The following is a 24202-nucleotide window of genomic DNA, read 5'->3' as shown; positions in this document are numbered from 1 at the left end:
AGAGACCTGATGGGAAATTTGGCCAGGAATGTGGGGGGAAATTACCAAGATTTAGTACATGTTCCTCCTTTTAGGATTAACTGATCCCACCTGGTGTGGCTTTTCCACACTAATTCGTTTTCTAATAAAAGAAAATCTATTGGTATCGTTAATTGAAGGTAAGAATAAGATCCAGAGTAATGCTACTGAAACGAATTGATCGTCATCATCATCTCCTACTCCCTATGATACAAATAAAACTTGGTGAATCGAGTCGTAGTCTATACTAGCCTATATACCCAAAAAGTTGCAGTAACAGTAACATAAATAACATAACTAATAAATAACTTAATGTAAAATACAATAACAATACTACTCTATTATGGTAATTAATTAATTGCTTGAATTGCTGCCCTCTGTGGGAGAATCCTCCCGGATCAATGAGTGTATAGAGACAGTTGGTAAACACAGGTTTAATATACCGGAATAGGTTCAGGTAAATCAAAAGAGTTACAGCGGATGACTAGAGTGCCCTCTGAGCAATTTTACGTTGAATAGACGTTTAAAAGACGTCTAAATGGCCTATAGACGTCTAGGCTAAATTCGGTCTAGAATGGGGTGAAAAGTGAAAGTTTGGTAGACGTCTATTCTAGACGTGTTTTCGGGGGTGGGGGGGTTGGGGTCTGTGAAGTCTGTGTTTGAGATAGGGAAGAACACAATGGAGGGTGGGTGTCTTTTGGTCTTCTTGTTGACGGGAGGATTGGAGGATAAGATATTCCTTGGCTTTATTGATCCCCTTGCAGTAATTCAGACATCATAGAAGCATGGGGGAGGGGAGGAAGTAGGAACAGGTAGTAAAAAGCAGTGACGGCGAGTCTGTTTCTCTCACCTCTTCTGCTTGTGTGTAATATGATGTGTGTAATAGGCGTGGGCTTACGGTTAATGTTAAAAAACCTCCTGCGATTTGAACGTTGTCTTTTTAATGTCAACCAATGGACTGCAGGGTGCAGGTACAAGACGAAAGTCTTTCTATGGTCTGCATATACCCTTAACAATTGTGTTTATTGAGCTGTACTTTATTGTACCCATTCTGCAATCTGTTAATACAATTTTCAATCAATCAATCAATCAATCAATCAATCAATCAATCAACCAATGCATTATATTACTACGTTGAATTAGTGCACAGTGGCACTGCACACATTGTTTCAAGAGTCAGCACAGCCGCGTCGTCTCTGGGATCTGCGAGCTAAAACCTCTGAACTAATTTGTATCAGTAATGTGTCTCAGCCATAATAGACAAAGGAAACTCTCTTTTTTGTATTGACATATTAATAGCCAATAAATATATTTTATATTAATATTAATAGCCTTAATAATAGTCAAGTTTTTATTCATTATTGTTATTATCTTTTTATTATTTATATTATTATTATAATTATATATATATATATGATTGAACTTGATTATTGTTTTACCCCGAGACGAGTCCACCAATTTGATTACGAAGATCGAACCATTTATTTTGTATTGACAGAAGACAGACTGCAGTTTCGCGTCCCTTCGGGTAGCCGCCCTGACCAAACGAGATGCTTCCAGCTGCAGCTCCGGAGACCAGCGCTTACAAGCCCCGCACATACAAGCCCGCACATAGCAACCCCTCGCTTCCATTGGCTGATTTTGGTCACGTGATTTGGGTCCCACCCAATGGCTGAAGTTCTGCAGACGCCTCTCTGATTGGTTGGGCTCCATTTCTGCAGCCCCCTCTTTGATTGGTTGAGCGAAGCCCCTCTCTGATTGGTTTAGCTCGCCATGCGGTAAAATGCGGATGTTAATGTTATCATCTCAAGAAGATACAAATAAATATACTACCAGATTCGCGTTTATAACGTTATTTCGCGTGACTTCGCGGTTTATTCATAACGTTATGCACATTTCACAACACAGCCAGCTGTCAGAAACTGTACATTGTAACGTTATATGTTTATTCACGTAACGTTATTTCACGTGACGTGTTCAACTTGTTTACACTCCCCACTTACTGAAACTGTACCATGACGCACTCCCCACTTAACCCAGTTAATGCCTTAACTAGACAGTTAACAATATAACATTTAGATTAATTAACCCAGTTAATGCCTTAACTAGACAGTTAACAATATAACATTTAGATTAACACAGTTAATGCCTAACTAGACAGTTAACAATATAACATTTAGATAGAGAGGCTGGTGGTCAAGTCAAGAGTTTTATTTGTCACAAGTTGTTTATTTGCATACACGTTTATGGGACAGTTTTCTACACCTGACTGAACGGTCTGGGGACAAATGATTAAGGTGGGGTTACAATGATATCAAGGATGAATATGAAAAAGGGGATCTGATCTGATGGTACTTGTACTTTATAATGTGTTATATATGTATGTACATGGATTTTATGTCCGGATGGTATATCTATGGAATGGTCACTGTCTCTATCACACTCTCATATGTGCATGTTTAGCCGCATACAAGTATCTAGGATACACATATTCGTATGTGTACATAATAGGTTTACACACACTCATATGCACAAGGCTAAGTTATACATGTCAGGGGCACACATACATGCACATACTCACTTATAGGAAATAGGCATACACACACCTACATATACACATAGTTGAGGTATAGGCTCTCACTGACACATATGGGGGATATACATGTACATAGGAGACACACACATACGTAGCTGAGACGCACATATATATGCACACCTGAGATATACACTCACATAGGGGGCGGAGGCACACATGGATACGAGACACACACAAGAGATAGGAGTACAGTCGCATACCTGGAAGATGCACACACACACACACATGTGAGGCATGTACACATGCTTACGTACACAGCCCTCACCCAACCCACCCAACCCCACCCCACCAACCTCCTCCAATGTACAGTTTCTACGCCAAATGTATATACACTCCTTTTCTGGACACTTTTGTATCACAAACAGTACTGTATTTGCAAATCTGATATGTCATAAATGTATAGATGTAGCAGTACTGTCTATCTGTATGTCATGTATGTCATATATGTTATGATGAATTGAAAATGGGGGACCCTGATGTAAACAAGATGAAAGTCTTTCTCTGGTCTGCATCCCCTTAACAATTGTATGTATTGAGATGTACTGTACTGTACCCATTCTGCAATCTGTTAATAAACTTTTCAATCAATCAATCAATCAATTCAATCAATCAATCAATACACGTACCCACATACATATGTTGGAGACACACATGCATGCATGCTATCATGCACACCTACATGTGTCTGGGACGCTTTCTCTCACATGCAATATGGAGAAGGGTGGCATCCCGATAGAGGATGCAGCACATACCTGCTCGCAGGTAGATCGGTCTACATGCAAAGTATATATATCAGGGATGTATACGCACAATGTATAGTATAGTATTTTTCTTTTTTTCGTAAGTCTTTTTTATTTTCCATGTCAGTTGTACCCATTCTGCAATCTGTTAATAAACTTTTCAATCAATCAATCAATCAATTCAATCAATCAATCAATCAATACACGTACCCACATACATATGTTGGAGACACACATGCATGCATGCTATCATGCACACCTACATGTGTCTGGGACGCTTACCGAACACTGTGACCTCATTTTCTTCTTCTAAATTCATGCTATATTATGTTATTATGTTATTTGATACTATCTTGTCTAGCACAGTCTCTGGAGCGTAACAGTAAGAAGCATTTTGTATGAAAGTATTCTGTACTTCTGTATGACAACTATTAAAGAACTTGAACTTGAACTTGAGTTGTTAATGTATTTGTATGAGTCCTTTACATGTTTTGTATGTTCTTACAAAAAAGAAAAAGGCAAATCTTGGAAGTTGCATATGGTGATGTGGAAAGAGATGTTTTGAATATTGGAGAGATTTGTGCAAAAAATATCAAAAAAAAAAAAAAAAATTAAATGCGGGTGGTCGTGCCCGCAAAGATGTGCATAATACAATAGTAATAACATATAATAGAATCCAATAGAACGACATTGTGCAATAAAACAAGTAAACAGAGTAGGGCATATCGGTATATGTACATAAGTTATTTACAGAGCATGGTAGGACATGCTAGGTCCTGTGGTAGTGCAATATTAGCTACGGATGAGGCACTGGGTCTTTATGTACATGCTATATTGGTGGTCAATGTCACTTCGGATTGCTACGACACATCTCTACTGCTTGTGACAGGCTGTGGTGCGTTCCAGACTTTACTCCTGTTGGGAAACTATAGCGATGGTCTGTGCTCACCACACTTTTCTTCGGCCTCCCCGCAGCGAGCCGTCGTCGACCCCCGAGCTTCATTTTACGACGGGCAACAGAGGTGGGTTGAGCCGCTATACTTGGCCCAGCACGGTTAGCGACTCGCCTGAGTGCGTGTGCACGTTTTGATGCATGGCTGATACCAGAGCGGCCGAAGGTGTGTAGCGCTGACAGCAGCTTGGAGGGATTCCCCTTCAGCTGATTGAAGGTCTTTATCATGGCTTTATCATCACCACCCTCTGTAGAGCCTCTTGCTCTGCCTTTGTGCAGCTGGAGAACCACACAGACTTCACACAGACTGTCTGTACAATACTGCTGTAGGCCTATAATACTTATGTAAATAAGTAAGGCAATTGAAATATATCTGCAGTACAGCTCAATACACACAATTGTTAAGGGGATGCAGACCAGAGAAAGACTTCCGTCTTGTTTACATCAGGGTCCCCCATTTTCAATTCATCATAAATGTACAGTTCCCTCCCCCTTGTATATATTTACTGTATGTCACAAATGTAACAGTACTGCATGGTCTGCATCCCCTTAACAATTGTGTGTATTGAGCTGTACTGCATTCTGCAATCTGTTAATAAAGTTTTCAATCAATCAATCAATCAATCAATCAATCAATCAATCAATCAATCGGTCACTGTACCCATTCTGCAATCTGTTAATAAAGTTTTCAATCAATCAATCAATCAATCAATCAATCGGTCAGGTCACGTGTACCCATTCTACAATCTGTTAATAAAGTTTTCAATCAATCAATCAGGGCCTGTGGTCACGTGTACCCATTCGGCAATCTGTTAATAAAGTTTTCAATCAATCAATCAATCTGTTAATAAAGTTTTCAATCAATCAATCAATGAATCAATGAATCAATGAATCAATCAATCAATCAATCAATCAATCCTGCAGTGCAACGTGACCCAAATCATACGGCAATCTGTTAATAAAGTTTTCAATCAATCAATCAATCAATCCCGCAGTGCAACGTGACCCAAAATCACGTGACCAAAATCAGCCAATGGAAGCGAGGGGTTGCTATGTGCGGGCTTGTATGTGCGGGGCTTGTAAGCGCTGGTCTCCGGAGCTGCAGCTGGGTACTATTGGACCAAACGGGCAATAGGGGATATCTGCAGAGCCGCAAGCCCAACGTCTGGGCGGGGCTTCGGGGCACAGTCAAACAGAGTACAAGCCCCGAAGCCCCGCCTCAAACCGAGTACAAGCCCCGAAGTACCGCCTCAAACCGAGTACAAGCCCCGAAGCCCCGCCCAGACGTTGGGCTTGCGGCTCTGCAGATATACCCTACTCCAAACGGGAGGAAAATTTGTCCCTCGGTGTGATCCGTCGGTTGTGTTCTCTGTGAGAAGCGACGCCTGAGCGACGCTCTGCTGCTGATGTACCACTGTGGCAAAGATGGAGAGTGACACCACTATCAGGAGAGTAAAAGCATTCCGGACGCAAAATATAGTGTTGCAAGGGAACAACGACTCTCACGAGCAGTGCGGGAACAACGGCTGCAGCAGTGACCCGAAAAAGAAGCCCGACGTGAGCCTGTACCTGCTGCGAGAAGGCATCGCAGTTTCCTTGGTGGTTGTATTTATTTTTGTGCTATGGGGACTTGTTCAGTTGTCGCTACAGCAGCTCGTCATTGGAAAGTCGACGGGCGAGTTCAACGCAGTGAGGGCCAGGTGAGTTTTTGTGTTGACATGTTTTTGTTTATTAACTGGCCTTTACTTCTCTAACGTTACATAGGTCGGCTAACGGGTTGCCTACATGGGAGCTCTAACCTTTCCTCTAGTTGTGAATAGACCCGCCTAGAAACCGGGATTCCCTCCCCTCAAGGCAATGTTAACGCGTTAGGTCAGCCAGGTGTTCGAGGTGTGTGTAATGTGTATGTGTGTGTGTGTCAGTGTGTGTGAGTGAGTGTGAGAGAGAGAGAGTGAGACTTAGAGGGACAGAGAAAGAGAGAGGACTGTGGATGGCACACTAAGCTATGATAACAATAAACAATACAGCGATAATAAACAATACGAAAAAAGAGAGCTGTACTGTTATCATATTGAAATATGTTGTTATGATAATGTTCGGGTTATGATCATGTTGTGTGTACAGTTGTCATTGTTGTAGGTGATTTCCCCTGACTGACAGCACAGGAGAGGAAAGTTCTAGAGAGGGGCATGTTTTGTAAACTGCCAAAGCTACCTAACCACAACCATACAGCCCTCCTATGTGTGTGTGTGCGTGCCTGTGCATGTGTCCATTATAACTTCTTGGAGTGTGCATGTCCAAATGTATTCGAACTATTTGGGGTGTTTGTGTGTGTGTGTATGCGTGTGAATGTGTCCATTATAACTTATTGGAGTGTGCATGTCCAAATGTATTATAACTATTTGGGGTGTGTGTGCGTGAGGGGAAACTGCACCTGTGTATGCCGGTACATTTGAATGCTGTATAAATATGTCCACCACATGTCATAACAAAGGCAAGGGACATAAACAATGTGAAACTGTGTGAGTGTGACATTGAACAAAATTTAGCCCCTTACGTGACTGCGATGTGCAAGCCAGGGGCTGGCTTTTTAATATGCAGTCACTCTCAGCTATGTAGCTACCAGGCTCGTTTGGACCACCAAGCACTGCTTCCGAGCTCGGGGTGGGTCAAAAATATATCAGATATGAATTTCAAAGGTACCCAGCGTACAATTAGGGTTTCACACAGCGACGCGCTGGGGTCTGAATGAATGAATGAATGAATGAATGAATGAATGAATGAAAACTTTATTTAACAGATTGCAGAATGGGTACAATACAGTACGGCTCAATACATACAATTGTTAAGGGGATGCAGACCTGAGAAAGACGTTTGTCTTGTTTCCATCAGGGTCCCCCATTTTCAATTCATATAGACATTTATGACATACATAACATACATGACATTTATGGCATAGGGACATATAGGTATTTAGTACTGATACATTTGTGACATAGGCGGTATTCAAATATACAGTACTGTTACCCCTAGATCCTGACAGAGTATATACATATGATGGGGAGGGGACTGTACATTAGGAGGGGGTGGGTGGGTGGGAGGGGAATATACATACGGCGGGGAGGGAATATATACATGCGGTGGGGAGGAGACTGTCTATTAGGAGGTGGTGGGGTTTTTTTTGGGCATTTACGGTGGCCAGTTTCGAATTGCAGCCTCCCGTAGGTGCTCTTTAAGGGCGGTTTTGAATGTGGGCAGGGATTCACATTCCTTTACAGCTTTGGGTAGGGCGTTCCACATTGTTGTGGCATAATTGCGAAACGTGAAAGCTCGGAGTTGCTAATAAACAGTTTAAATCATTGTGTGAAACCCTAATTGTATGCTTGGTACCTTTTGAAATTCATATCTGATATATTTTTGACCCACCCCGAGCTCGGAAGCAGTGCTTGGTGGTCCAAACGAGCCTGGTAGCTACATAGCTGAGAGTGACTGCAAATTAAAAAGCCAGCCCCTGGCTTGCACATCGCAGTCACGTAAGGGGCTAAACAAAATGCTGCTAAACAAAACCTCATCTTGCATTTGGCTGCTGAATTAATCAATGGCTGCAGTTACAATGGGCGAGGTGTTAGAAATGTCTCCAAATGGCACTTTCTTTGTGGGTGCGCCGAGCTGCAATACCCACACACACACGCACGCGCACACACGCACACAAGCTATAGTGTAGTGTCAGCTTCCCTGGGTGGTGGTGTCAGATGTCGTGGCAGTGTGCCTGGTAGGCTGGGATGGATCCATTCTCCTACTGGAGCTGGACTCCTTCTCTCCCAGCGGAAAAGTCCAGAAAAAGAGTCAAGAGGAAGCAGGAAAGGGCTTTTTCCTCTTCTGTGACTGGACAGCCACCATGTAGGTTAGTAGGCGACAGCACCAATTAGGATTATTGTGGTCAGTACAGGACCTAGCTAGGCTGCTTGGAAAAGTATAGTTCATTCACTTCACATGGTAGCTTTTGCTGAATTGTTTGGTATCCTTCCCAAACTTATAAAACTTTGAAGTTAGGAGGACTGCTACAATTAGGCAGACAGCGTTATTACTGCAATACCACAGTAATAGGCAGAGTGTAGTATTGGACACAATACCACAGTAATAGGCAGAGTGTAGTGTTGGACACAATACCACAGTAATAGGCAGAGTGTAGTGTTGGACACAATACCACAGTAATAGGCAGAGTGTAGTGTTGGACACAATACCACAGTAATAGGCAGAGTGTAGTGTTGGACACAATACCACAGTAATAGGCAGAGTGTAGTGTTGGACACAATACCACAGTAATAGGCAGAGTGTAGTGTTGGACACAATACCACAGTAATAGGCAGAGTGTAGTGTTGGACACAATACCACAGTAATAGGCAGAGTGTAGTGTTGGACACAATACCACAGTACAGTGAATTCATGTACTGTTCCATGGGCTCCTGTCTCCTAAGGGCCCCCACCAATTGGAAAAGTACAACACACAACAAAATAATAAAATAAATAAATATATGTAAAAAATAAAACCAATTAATTAATGAATAATAAACTAGAATAATGCAATCAGTAGAATACAGATGTCTCCCTACTTTGACATTACTTTCAAAACATTTTACTGGGTAGATGACAGAAACTAGAGTTGCAGATATTGCCAGTCTCAACAGACCCAGGTTATAAACCCATATGGAGCTATAGGAAAGGTCACAGGGTCACCAAATCAACAGGGTTCTCCCTCTAGGGATCAAACATATTCACAGCAAAGTCTGTGACTGTGTGACTAACGAGTCAGGAGACGCGCTGATTTGAAAATGGAAAGTTTGGCCTGATGGTGGTGGCGCTAGAGGAAAGGTCTTGGGTCACCAAACTTAATAGGTGTCTTCCTCTAGAGCAGGGGTTCTCAACCTTTCTGCTGCCAAGGCACCCATGTGTCCAATAAAAGATTCCAGGGCACCCCTACATACGATAAAGACTTTTCCGGTCCTGTTTTTTTGCTACAATGATGACAAAAGTGCTTGCTTTCAAAATAATGTTTATTTTACCCATTGAAACCGAGAAACACATTTGTGTGTATATGCAGGCTATATAATGCATTATTAACAGGCGTTTCATGTCTAAATGGCTTAGTACTGTTTACATTACACTGCTTGTAGTAGTAAATCAAATAGCATATGAGACACACTTATCCAATATGCTATTTTTATGGAAAACAGTGCAGCTGCAACAGATAGCACTTTAGTGATAATTTTCTGTAATTTAAAAATATATATTATCTTATATATATTATAAACAGAAAATCGGAGAAAGAGAGGATTAAAAAAAAAAGAAGAAAAAAAAACGTATCCAAATATGGTATTTTCATGGAAAACAGTGCAGCTGCAACAGATAGCACTTTAGTGATCATTTTCTGTAATCCTATTTAAAAAAAAAATTATTAAAAGAAAAAAATATTTATATTATTATTATTATTATTATTATTATTATTATTATTATTATTATTATTATTATTATTATTATTATTATTATTATTATTATTATTATTATTATTATTATTATTATTATTATTATTATTATTATTATTATTATTATTATTTTGATCTCAAGGCACCCCTGGCAGCTCTCTGAGGCACCCTAGTGTGCCTCAGTGTCCCTGTTCAGAACCGCTGCTCTAGAGGTCATGAATGTTTACAGCAAATTATGTGACTATGACAAACAGGTCAGGACATGTGCTCATTTGAATGTTTTGGCCTGATGGTGACGCAAAAGGAATAGCTTTCCTCCTCCTGGGTTCATGAATGAGTAGTAAATTTCATAGCAATCTGGCATTTACGCTTTGAGATATCACATTCATGGGACATTTGTCTCATTTGTTGACGTAAAAGCCAAGGGTTAGGTTTAGAACCACAGGGTGGTTGGGTGGCGAGAAGGGGAAAGGGACCCCCATATCAACTTTCCCTGTGGACCCCTAAAACGCTCTGTGAGGTACGTTAGCATGTCCATTGTCCAATTATTTCAATGACAAAAATTGAAAATTGGTTAGATTGATTTGGACTCATGATAAAGTACCAGTACATGTTTTTTTGCAGTTTAGATTGCTGAGTCATCAGAATGTGTCCTTTAAAGATTTTTCAAAGAATCTTCGTGGACTTGCTCGCATAGTTTGAGTCAATATCTGAGGTGTTAAAATGACAGGAACATGGAATTGCAAACAGATGGACATGAAAAAGCTGTTGTGCATTGTGCAAAGCATTGTGATTGAACGAGCAGGACCTGTCTGTCTGTGTGTATGTCTGTCTGTGTGTGTGTGTGTCTCTCTCTCTCTTCCTGCCCTCCCCCCTCAACTCAGGAGGCACCTGGAGCGCATCACCAGCGTGGGTCCGCGGCCGGTGGGCAGCCGGGAGAACGAGGTGCTGACGGTGGAGTACCTGCTAGAACAGATTGAGCATGTCAGGACAGAGAGTGCGGCGGGTCCCCACCGGGTGACCGTAGACGTCCAGCGACCCACCGGATCCTTCTCCATTGACTTCCTGGGTGGCTTCACCAGCTTCTATGACCGCGTCACCAACATTGCTGTCAAGCTAGAGCCCAAAGGTGGAGCGCAGCACCTGATGCTGGCTAACTGCCACTTTGACACGGTGGCCAACAGTCCAGGTGAGATGGTCCTACATGTTCTTCCCCTGGGGGGCTTAGAATTGTGGTTGTTTCAAGCCTTTCAATCTTGCTCATCCCTGGCCGTAATGTAAAGCCATGCTAGCTAGGGATCAGCAACCTTCGAACATGGTCTGTGACTGTGTACTAATGTCCAAATCAGAGAGAAAACGCTAAGTAGTCAAAACAGACTAGTTTGATGGAAGAACGAGTTGGCTATTCACTACACAGACTGACCGTCAATGCATTCAATGATCCTTTTAGCTAATGCTAAGCTTCCAATAAAGACAGCCACGGAAAAGTTTTGTTTTGGAATTTCCCCTGAAACTCACTTAATGACGTCAAAGAGCTTAGATGTTATTGTCAGTCATTAATCGGATGCATTTTGTGTTATAGACACAGTTGGAAAGAGGCTTTCTAATAAAACATAATTTTTATTTATCGGCTCCTCATATCAAAGAGGCTCCACAAAACTGTTGAGTACCACCAAGTCATGTTTTGAGTGACCTGCAGTAGGCAACCTCGTGAGAAATTAGCAAGAGAGAGTTTACCTGCCCAGCAGAGAACAAGCTCAGCAACATACAGGTCCGTGACATTGAATAGAATATTAAAATCGGAAAAAAGGAAAACGCCAACCAAATACGTGGTTGGCGTTCAACGGTTGTCGAGCAAACAAAAAATTGTGAAATTAAGTAATTAATAGAACTAAGAACAACTGCATGCGTATGTATACAGGATGGGATACAAGACCAGATACAGGGCCATATGCCCCGGGGGGCAGGAGAAACCACTCAGGCCATGGTTACACTTACAACGTTTCATTTTTGAATTCTTTCGTTTGCATGTCCAAGTTAAAAGGCAACGCCGTTTGGGCAGGAAAACACGTTTTCCTAGCGGCAACACTCAAAGGGGGTTTTCGTTTTGAAAACTCGCCGGCAACAGTGCCATGTAATATGCGCAAGCCAGATACAGAGCCGTTCACGCCCATGCACAGTAGACACCGACGTCCGCGTGCCCTTGATATGACAGATGATGATATCACTGAACGCTGCTACAAGACGCAAATATTATTGCCAAGATGTAAAATACGCTAGTGAGCAGGGGAGGTACTAGTGAGCAACGCATGGAGGACAACCCGTCACTTTCAAACATTCTATCTGCTATTAATAAGATGAACAGCGGCATGAATGAACGATTCGCCAAACTGGAGATATCTTTGACATCTGTCCAAACCTTATTACACCAAAATGTAGCCCGAGTTACTGAAGCAGAAAAAGGAATCGCCGACCGTCTGTATTTTATATGTTCTGCGAGAAATACACCCCGAGCCTTCAGACGCTCGCAAAGTGCTGTGAGACTGAAACTGAAAAAGCCGGACATTTTCACGCGCCCGCTCTCTCTTTCCACGGTTAAATGTGACAGAGATATATAAGAGATATATCTTTACACTGTTTATTTACTTAATAGTAGTTTTATTATATGTCCTTTTATCGTGCTGACAGCGCGAGCCCACGCACCTGCGTATTGTAAATGCCAGTGTTGGAGCTGTGCTGGCCAGCGGGGCTCCACACACTCCCGACCGAGGCGCACACACAAATACCTCCCGTGCATACAGGAGACAAACGACGTCTAACTTGCCTGCCAATACACAACGTTCTGAAAAGTGAAATGAAACGAAATCGTTTTGCCTTTAATGTAACCGCAGCCTCAGAATAGGACGAGGCAGAGCAGGTATGGTTCACCGCTGCAGGTCAGACAGAAGAAGATATGAAGCTGGTCCATGGGACCGGTGGTGCTCATGTCCAGTATGAGGTAGAAGGTCACTGGAATGTCTATATCGATATATTCACTCAGAGAGACAGGGACAGGGGTTAAACAATTCTCCCATGTCTGCAGAAAAGCAGACATGAGAGCAGATAACGGGTAACATGGGAGCAAAAACATCTGATTGGACAAAAACCACAGCTCCCTGCATCAATAACCAATCAGTTAAAAAAAGTGCTTGTAAAGGGATCCAGAGCTTGCTCTATTTCTGCTTGGCAGGTAAACTCACTCTTGCTAATTTTGTCTGAAATTGCCAACTGCAGCTTTAATACAATGGTGTAAGGCCATTGTAAAAAAGATGACCAGCCTTTGTAAACTACGCCCCAAAACTGTGGAACACGTTACCCAACAATATTAGGGAAGCATAACATTAGACATTTTTTAAAGGCAGCTTAAAACCTATCTCTTTGCCAAAGCATTTGACTCACTTTACACTATTATACTGTACTATTTCTCTGTGATTGACATTGCAATATTTATCTATGTTTTATTCCCCATGTTTTATGTTTTTATTCTCCTTTATTTTATATATCCGAGGATTGTATAGTATGTCTGCACTTTATGTGCTCATTTCATCATTCATGTCTTTTACATTATACTAAAAGTGAATCAAACCATAAACAAGGTGGCCTGTTAGGATGTTAGATCCTAATGTGAAAAACTGTGATTTTATATGTCTGCTCATTTGACTTATTTTTACTTTTATCTTTACGCCCCACTATCTGCTGGGTGCACTGCATACTATAACCTTATCATGTTTTGTAACAGATTACAGAAGCCTATTGGAACTTGAGGTTCTGATATGAATTGATTAATATATCTGCATTATTTTATCCCACTTTATGCTTTGCTCTTGCTGCTTGTTTTACACAGATTTTATGTTTTATTTCTTACTGATGTAAAGCACTTTGCACTGCAACCCCCTGTATGAAAGGTGCTATACAATAAAGTTATTATTATTATTATAGCTATCATCTATATTGATCTGAATTGATCAATAAGGCATAGATAATGAAAATCAGACCGTGTTTTAGCAGAATATGACAAATACCCAAACGGAAGAAAATCAACATTTTGATGAAAAACATCACAAATGACCTGTTGTGAAAAGTGGGAGAACGTGTCCAGTTTCCAAGATAGCATGGGTTGCAGTCCAGGACTTTGCTGTGGTGTAAACGTTCCCTATGACCCTGTCTCTCTACACTGTCTACTGCCATGGGAAGCATTAACAATGGGTTGCTGCTCTCCATATGAATGTACTGAAGTTGTACACATTTTGTTACATTAGTTGACAGTACATTAGCCTTTGTGGAATGCCTAGCCAAGCAGAGCATTTCCTCCTAGCGGAGCCATGGCTGTAAGGTGTTCGTCTAGACAACGGGGACCTGAAACACGTTATTCTCCTTCAATCTGGAGCAATACAACTGATTAATATGCAGATAGTGGTTTCAAAGAGTCATGATGTCAGTTGGCGTTCTGTCGAGTCACCGTGTGGGAGTGGCCCTACTGATGAGGAAGAGAACAGCAGGAGGATGTTATGAACAGAAACAGAAACCTTGCCTATATCGTTTGGAGCCTGCAGGCTCAGGGACTGAACTCTGTACCACGGGGACACAGCCCCACCCCCATACCGTATGAACTCTGAACTCCATTGACTACACTCTAGGCTCTGATCTGTTGCCTATACTCAATCTACTGCCTTCAATGCCTATAATGACTTACCTCAGTCTATAGTCTGACTCTACCTCTATAACACTGTATGATAGCCATGTACAATACTGTATAATACAGACAGCATATACATATTTATGTATATCTGCTTATATTCCTGTTTACATACCAGTATACATATTACTCACTCTGTGCACTGTATAGGCCTATACTATATCTGTATATATCCCATACCTACTCCTATTAGTTATACCTTACTACCATAGTCTATTTATACAGCCTGGATGGTGCAACAACTTCTATAAATACAGCATGGAGAGAAATATTTGGCAGTATCCTGAAAGCATTTAGATATTTAGATTACCAACATGCCGTGCGCTATGCTGAGCACTTGACACATCTCCAAGACCCAGCTCACTGGCTAATATGCTAGGCTACAACATTTCAAAGTTTACATATCCGTAAATGGTAAATGTAAATGGCTGCTTTTTTATATAGTGCTTTTATCCAAAGCGCTTTACAATTTGTTACTCACATTTTACCCATTCACACACCGACGGCGGAGGCAACCATGCAAGGTGCCAACCTGCTCATCGGGAGCAATTAGGGGTCAAGTGTCTTGCTCAAGGACACATCGACGCGCTGCCCGGGAGGAGCAGGAATCGAACCGGGAACCTCCGGATTGCCAGACGACTGCTCTACCTCCCGAGCCACTGTCGCCCCACATAAAGAAGCAACTCATTATGAATTGAAAATGGGGGACCCTGATGTAAACAAGACTAAAGTCTTTCTCTGGTCTGCATCCCCTTAACTATTGTGTGTATTGAGCTGTACTGTATTGTACCCATTCTACAATCTGTTAATAAAGTTTTCAATCAATCAAAACTATCGCCCCTGAGGAGGGGGGGGGGGGGTGTTGCTGCATTGGAGAGCCATCCTGAAACTGGTGTACTTTCCAAAATATCTTGCCATTTTGATGCAATGAATCCTGAAGAAAACAGACTTCGAAAGTTATAAATATCCACAGTGCTGTATCAATCCTTATCACTCTCCATACATTTAGCACCAAGTATACCAGTGTTAGCAGCATGGCCTACAGTATGGTTACGCTGTGGTAAGAAGTGGAGTGAGTGTCCAGTACTGCGTTAGTATTCCAGACCAGTGTACCACGATAGCTAGATATTCTAAGTGGATCGAGTCACTGACTCTCAGGCTCGTCGGATGCATCAATGCAGGCTTCCCACAGACTGGCTCCCTCTCTCCATTGTTGAGGTTCTTGGAAGGATGAAGGGATTGGACCAAGTCATGCACGACAAATCTAGACTGCACAGTCATTATGATGTTTATTCATGATAAGGCAGCAGCAAGTCTTGGTTTCAGCCACCAAGCTTTGAGTGTTGACTGGTTTAAAGGGAAATGCCACCCATTTTAAGAATTCACATACTGTATATTCTTCCTGTGCTCCATGACTGTTCAGTCAGAATTTGTGAACACAAAGCACACTCTCCTAAAGCTAGAAATCAGAGTGAATCCTCTCATCTGTGATGTAACTAAAATCTCTGGGTTGCTCCATAGACAATGGATGGGGTTCTGACTTTGTGAAGTCATAAAATGTTTTTGTGAGCTCTTCTACCCAAATGAGGTTTATATTCCAACATTGCCAGAAGGTCTGAACCTAAATGAAAACCCCACACATTTATGCCCTCATAAAGTCAGAGCCCCATTCATTGTATATGGAGCAGCCCCAGATTTCCTCTCTGATTTTTAGCTTTAGGAGAGAGTGGTGTGTGTTTACAAATACTGAATAAATTGTCCTGGGACACAGGAAGAACATTGGATTCGTTTTGTTACAACCCCTGAGGTCTAAGGGTAAAAGGTCTGTAACATAAATATTGGTTGACAGAAAGGATGACCAGGTTTGTAAACAAAAACTATATTTATTCACATAAAGGAAGCACGGGTAACTCAAGGGTGAGCCAAGGTCAAAACAACAAACAAACACCACTATTCTCAAAACAAACCAATGCATGGTAAAAATAAATTACATTAACACTTTGGCTGCCTAAGGTTAAATTCATGATATACCATAGATTGCCAGCGCTATTTGTCTATGGAGAAAGTCCCCTTCTTTGCAGGGCTATAACTTTTTAAATTCTATTGCTACATTGCCATTATTAGGGCCCATTCAAAGTCCTATATGTATTGTTCATTGTGTAGCAACGTTAAACTTTTTCATTCACATATTCATAGTAAAGTATGGTCTAATGTATAAGTATGTTTTCATCTCTTTCTGCAGCTTTCTCCAGAACGTGATATATAGCCCCAAATGCATTATATTGATGATGAAATACAGTTTGATGGCAATCAGCGCGATATAAAAAATTCCAACTAGACGTACTTCTAGAAGTTACTACACGTCATCTGATGTTGACCGGATGGGCGAGGGGGCGTTTATAATTCCGTGGGCAGCGTTATACCAATCATCTAATGTGGGTCAAATGTTGATAATAGCAGTTAGTATCGAAGACGGTAACGTTACACGCTCAAACTCACCCCAGTCTCCGCGCGCCGTTGGGCGATCATCGTAGAGTAGAAATTCTATCATTATGGGATGGCGATTTACCCGGTCCATCTCCAGCCTGTATAATGGTATATACGTCCAAATCATGTTGTTTATCGAGTTATTGGCAATCGATCGCTATGTAGCGTGACGAGCCAGAGTCCCGGAACCTATAGCGAGTGGCCGGAAGCAATACGGACGTCTAGCACAACCTCTATGGCACATCCTGTTTAAGCGATTGCGCCGATCGGCCACCAGATGGCGCTCCTGAACCTGGATCTCAGGCCAGCGGAGGGGACATATGAATCCGATCGCAGATTTTTGAAATATTGATATAAGGACGACGTAAAGCGTCCTCCGGCAACTTGAGCATGGCCGGGAATGACGTCTAAAGACGGTTCCCGGCACCCAAAGTGTTAAATAACCTAAACCATTACCTAACAAAAACAATACCCAAATGAAATGGCAGCTCACCCAATCAGTGCTTCCTGAAAATGAGAAAAGAACACATTATCAATATAATACACAACACATTATATATATATTAAGGCTGTCAAAGTTAACGCGGTATTAACGCGTTATCGCCTGATTCTATTAACGCCACAATTTTTTTTAAACTCACGATTAACTTTAAAGATTTTTTTAAATTGTTTTTACTAGACTTCACTCGGGTGTATTATTGATGCTCTCATTGATACTATGTTTGTTTCTGAAGTGTGTGTGTGTGTGTGTGTGTGTGTGTGTGTGTGTGTGTGTGAGATATATATATATAGAGAGAGGGGGGTGAGAGAGATGAGGAAGGGTCAAGAGAGAAAGAGAGCTGGGAGAGTGTGTGTGAGAGAGAGGGGGTGTGTGTGATTACTCAGCCCTTGTGTGGGTGAATGTAACAAGTTCCTAACGTTTTCTTTCCCCTATTATTTCATGCACACTTTATTCATTGTTTTAAATTATTATTTTCTTTTAAGTTATTATGTGTATCACTCTGTTTTGAATTTGATGCAAATTTGCAATGCATGAGGGTCATCCTTTTGTGTTAAATGGCTGCATAAAGCAAGCATTTGTTGACTCATGTTGATAAGAGTATTAAAACTTGGAACTTGAAAAAGATCAGTTTAAGGTCGATACATTTTTTTTATTTTTAAATGCGATTAATTTTAACTATGTTAAAACTATGGACAATCATGCGATTAATTGCGATTAAATATTTTAATCGATTGACAGCACTAATATATAAAAGGCAGAACAAAAACTACTGCCAACTACAAGGATAGTAAAACTAAGTAAGTTACATTCAATTATACCAGCTCTATGGCCACTAACAGTTATACAAACATTTGCAAAACCTGAGCACATGGTATGGTAACTAAACAGGCACAAAACACAAACAGAGGCCTAATCACATGCCAGAGAGAGAGTGAAATGATCAGCCAGGTTTATGCAGGGTGTGGTGATCCTGAAACCCACTGACCAATCGGTGAGGTGTTGCAAGGTAGTCCACTAATGGAGGGTAGGCTGGTAAAGCTATGCCTCCTAAAGTGTTAATCGGAAATACAGAAATACCGGCTACAGGCTTTCCGGTTTCCGGGCACCCCCTGATCTGTTTATAGTCCCCAGGGAAACAAACAACAAGCAGACGCTTGTACTGTCGAGGGAGGCAATAACGAGGTTGTTTCTGGGGGGAATACATTTTCATGAGCACCGTGTCGTGATTTCAGGGGCGGGACTTCCTACCCGATTCCCACTTTCGGCCGTAGTGCTTTACCAGGCTTTATCTCTCGAGATAAAGCTGGGAACGAGGTTAAATGGAGGGGCAGGAATGGTAGGGATGAATGGTGGAGTACAGGTTTTGACTGAAGGGAGGAAACAAGATGGAGACAAAACAAACACTGGGGAAGCAGAGACATTGGGATGTAACAAGATTAGATTAAAATGTCATTGTACAGCACAACGAAAAGAAGCTGGCATCTAACCAGAGTGCAAGGTAACAGTAAAGTGCATTTACAATATACAGTGTAACAAGTGATTAAATGGAATATATAACAAAGCTACTGACTACATCTTCTAATCTGATGTATGTATAGTATTATTATGTACAGTGATATACAGGTATATATACACTATGGTAGAAGTCATACTGGCCAGTGGTATAACTAATAAGAGTAGTTATGGGATCCATATATATATATATATAGTATATACAGGTATGGAAACAGGACTATATGCAGATATATTCATACAGATCAATATATACAGTATTATATATACTATACATATGTGAATTCTTAAAATGGGTGGTATTCCCCTTTAAATTCGGGCATTTTTCACTTGAGTTTTGAGAGTCCGGCCCCACGCCCAGTATAGAGCCCCTGGCAGTTTTATGTTCATGCAACCGTGCACGCCCACAGCTATACACACACACACACATATTGTTCCTCCAACCAGGAAATTGATCCCAGAGGTGTGTAAACAGGCTGGATTCGAAGCAGGAAAACACACACACACACACACACACACACACACACACACACACACACACACACACACATAACTGTGCTCCTGGTATGCAGGAATTCATAGCGTCCTTTCACTTTGTGAAAAAATAAAAGAGCAAATGCATTGTTTCTGGCAAACTTATTGAAGAGGTGTGTCTCTGAAGAATGTGTGTGCACGCGTGCATGTGTACAGGAATATGGGCAATGCTGCTGCATAGCCACAGTGAGAAAAATGTACGCCCAGAAAATATCCATCTGTATTATATTTACCCTTTTCCAGCTCAAAAGTAATATTGTACACAAAAGGATGCATTCAGGCCTTTATCTTGTAGCTGTTACAGTACACCCAATGCAGCCTTCTGCTGACTCCCCTGTGAGTGGAAACAAAGCTCAATCTGTCTCCCAACATTTTGCGGTGGTGACAACGGCATGGATGGTACCCAGGCCTCCACTTGTCTCTCTCTCTCTCTCTCTCTCTCTCTCTCTCTCTCTCTCTCTCTCTCTCTCTCTCTCTCTCTCTCTCTCTCTCTCTCTCTCTCTCTCTCTCTCTCTCTCTCTCTCTCTCTCTCTCTTCTCTCTCTCTCTCTGTACCCTCTCCCTTCCATCGACTCAGTTCCAATCCAAAGCACATGATTCTCTTGCTCCCCCCTCTCTGTCTCACTTTTCGTTCTCTCTTTCTTTCCCCTCTATTTCTCTTCTTTTTCCATTCTCTGTGAACCGCGCTCCTCGGCTCCAGACCGGCCCTAATCTCACACCATCACATGCCTCCCTCCCCGCCTCCTCCTCCTCCTCTCTCTAATTCTCTCCGTTCCCCCTCTCTCCTCTCCATCACATGGTCAGGAGGGTGTCAGTGATGCAGGTCTCTCCCATCGTCGTCACATTCCTCCACCATTCCACAGACGTTGTGGTTTTCTGATACTCTGCCACGTCAGACAGGGTCTCATTGGTGTATACAGGGAGTGTACAGGGAACAGGGACAAACCTAATGACCTCACTCACTCACTCACAGAGACACATGAGCGTCTGACCAGAAAGTGACAAAGAGGTCTTGGTCAGACACATACATTAAATACATAATTTACATGATGTACATAAGATACCAGATATGATAAAGATGAGAAGAATCATAACAAAGAATGGGTCTATGGCTTTGTTATGTCTTCACACACGAACTGGAGTCCAGGCCAAATGTCATATCTCCTCAACCTTGGCTGTTTATAAGTCAGACTGTCACCTAGTGTCTTTGCCTAGTCAGACTAGTTGATCATATTGACTAGTCAAAGCTGTACAGAGATTTAACATGGATAATATTTCAGTCACAGAAGTTATCAGCGTTCTCATCTGCGCATTTGCTTATCTGGGGCTCTGCCATTGGCTCAGGACACCGTCAAAGAGGGCATTACCCCAATAAAAGTACTACACCTCATCTGTCAATCTCTTTTCTTGTCAGCTGTTGGGGCTTGGCACAGACTTCCCTGGTGACCTGCCTTAAAGGAACATGCCAACATTTACTGTCTTCTCCAGAGTGAGTTGGTCAAGAAGATGGATACCAACTTCCTCTTTCTGCGTTCAAGTAGAAGGTTATCCAGCTGCATGCTAAGCTAGGAAGCGGATACAGATCAGCTAGCCTAGCTGTTGGCCAAAAACACCTCTCCCGGAGTTTTAAGCTAGGCTAGCTGATCCATATTCACTTCCATTCATTTGTGCTAAGCTAGGCTAGCTTGTAGCCGGATAGTTTTCTATGGAGAGGAAATTGTTATCTATCTTGTTTATCTTGTCTGGCTCTGGAGAAGACGGTAAGCTAATTTCCCATAATGTTGGCTTGTTCCTTTAACTTGCTTTAATAACTAGATTGCTAGATTATTACATATTCATATTAATTTCAGTAGGTCATCGTATGTATGTATGTGTGCGTGCACATGTGTGTGTGTACATACCCATCCACATCAGTGTTGGAACAACATGCCATTAGGCTCCCTGCCCTTATAGACATGCACCTAAGTGTGTATTTTCCGTGTTCATATATTTACCCCAATTCCTCAGTAAAAGCATCACACAGACTACGCTGTGCTTCAACAATAAGTGTAGTCCGTTACGCCTGGGGCTCCCGGGGAACCTGCTAGCCAGGAAAGCAGTGGGCAGGTCTCCACTTGTTGTTTGGGTGTCTGTGTCTCCACGGGCCGTGGGACTGAAATACCTTGGGTGGGATCCACTAAGAATGGATTGCGCGGTGGTAATTGCACCCTTCCCAAAAGTTGAAGTTTTTAGTCCATAATGAATTGTTTGTTCACCAGCTCTGCGTTTTTGCGACCACATGTTTCAAATAGTATAATAACTTAAATTGACACATGTGCACTACGATGAAATAAGGCCCAACAACTGGGTCGTCTCGTTGATTTTGGCAGGTGTAGGGCATTATTTTGTCATAGGTGTCAGGTGTAGGGCATTATTTTGTCATAGGTGTCAGGTGTAGGGCATTATTTTGTCATAGTCGCCAGGTGTAGGGAATTATTTTGTCATAGTTGTCAGGTGTAGGGCATTATTTGATAAAAAGTATCATATGTATTGGTCACGAAAACTCTGTGGTCTTATGCAGACTAATGCAGATCTCATTGACATTAATTAGTTAGGCAGCTCCTACCTCATCAAATGTTCTCCTCGTTTAAAGGAAAACTCCAATATTTTGGGAAATTAGCTTATTTGGCATCTACCCTGGAGTTAGACAAGAAGATACATACCCTTTTTCTTCTCTGTGCATGCAGTAGGAGTAGGAAGATGCGCACCGTTAGCCTAGCTTAGCGTCAGTCACTGGAAGTAGGTTCCTCCATTAGCCTAGTTCCCAACGTCTTCCTACTCCTACTGCATGCACAGAGAAGAAAAAGGTATATGTATCTTTTTGTCTAACTCCAGGGTAGATGGCAAATAAGCTAATTTCCCAAAATGTTGGAGTTTTCCTTTAAGGGTGTCAAATAGTAACGTGGGGAAAAAAAGGCCAAATGCATTGATGTGTAGTGTGAATTGATCAAATATATATTAAGTAAATTATTGTACGCATTCTATTTAATTATTTATAAACTAATTTCACACTCATACAGTCTACCTACCAGTATTAGGCCTACACTTTAGAATTGGGATGCACAGCTATGAAAATGTTGACCGATACCAATAACCGATATGTCGATATGATCTGTATAAATAAAACTAATTTCTTTTTTTTTGATCCACTTTTTCTCCCATTTTTCTATATTTTCTCCCATCCCAATTTCGTATCATCCAATTCAACCCTCCCCTGTCACGAACGCTGTTTCTTGCCTCCCACAAGCCGGCTGCAATGTGGACTAAGTCATACATAGCACAAGTCCCCTCCGGTACTTGAGGTAACAGCAGTCGCATCTTTTCACCTGCGCAGCTCGATCTCTCAGTGTCGAGGAGTAACGCGTGGGAGGCTCACGCTGCCCCCGACACTTCCTGATTCTACTGCGCAGGCGCACCAACCGACTTGTAGGAGTCGCTTGTTCACAACGTTCGATCCCCACCCTTCAGTTTTCCCTCCCTGTAATACGGCCAATGTGTATTACTGCGGACGACCAGCTAAACTGAAAACAATGTGGAGAGCTGGATTCGAACACGCGAATCCTAGCGTCTCCACACTGGTGGCGAGTGCCTTGCCCACTACACCACCTAGCCGCCAATAAAACTAATTTCTATGATAATCAAAGTTTGTACATAATATTTTTGTACATTACTGAAACAATGTTATCCCAAAAATGATCTGAATCAAATTGAAACCAACGCTGGTACAACCTTTTTATGATGCCGCCATTGAATCTTGACCTCCATAATCCCCGGGATTGAATCATTGCACTGCTTCCCTCTCTCTCCAGGTGCCAGTGACGATGCAGTGAGCTGTGCAGTGATGCTGGAGGTGCTCCACTCTCTGGCCAACCTGTCCATTCCTCTTCGTCATGGAGTGGTCTTCCTCTTTAACGGGGCAGAGGAGAATGTACTACAGGTGAGGTGACGGTTTAAGATACACACACAAGTAGTATTGTCATTCAGAAAGATTACACACAAGTAGTATTGTCATTCAGAAAGATTAGAGACACAAGTAGTATTGTCATTCAGAAAGGTTACACACACACACTATATTAGATCGATTACAACTACCTTCCCTGATGTGCCTATTAGAACCCAGATGGAATCATTGTTTTCAGTGAATCCCTCATCTAAAGGGGTAATATCACACATTTATAATTATATGTCTGATCAATCTGATACATCACTATATTATTATCTAAATGCCGCTTGGGAGGAGGATCTGGGCATTGATTTATCGGAGGAGCAGTGGATAGAAGCTCAGGAGGGAGTGCATACATCATCCATATGTGCCAGGCATGGTCTTATACAGTTCAAGGTGTTGCATCGTCTCCATCTTTCCAAGGTCAAACTTTCTAAAATGTACTCTAATATTGATCCTTTGTGTGACCGTTGTGGGATCCTCCCTGCCTCATTGGGGCACATGTTTTGGTCTTGCCCGAAACGTTTACAGTTCTGGAGTTCTATGTTCAGGACATTGTCTGATATTCTGGGACACGAGATAGATCCAGACCCGGTTTTGACCGTGTTTGGAGTACTGGGAGAAGACGGCCCTCTTAGAGGACCCACTTCTGCAGTGCCAAG

At 42.0% G+C, this 24202-nt stretch overlaps 1 protein-coding gene across 1 annotated transcript in view; it reads left to right on the top strand.

The window, feature by feature from the left end:
- The first annotated feature begins 5725 nt into the window (after positions 1-5725).
- The window catches only part of ermp1 (endoplasmic reticulum metallopeptidase 1), a 96455-nt gene continuing 77978 nt past the window's right edge, over positions 5726-24202 (top strand). The window contains exons 1-3 of the mRNA XM_084324333.1: positions 5726-6006; positions 10674-10978; positions 23407-23534. Coding sequence (XP_084180459.1) covers positions 5732-6006; positions 10674-10978; positions 23407-23534 — 708 coding nt within the window. The 5' untranslated portion in view covers positions 5726-5731. The remainder of the gene's footprint in view (positions 6007-10673; positions 10979-23406; positions 23535-24202) is intronic.

The sequence above is a fragment of the Notolepis coatsorum genome, assembly GCF_963971535.1.
Source record: "Notolepis coatsorum genome assembly, chromosome: 11".
NCBI lineage: Eukaryota > Metazoa > Chordata > Actinopteri > Aulopiformes > Paralepididae > Notolepis > Notolepis coatsorum.
Note: the sequence above shows the minus strand (reverse complement) of the source record. Positions and strands in the feature narration are given on the sequence as shown.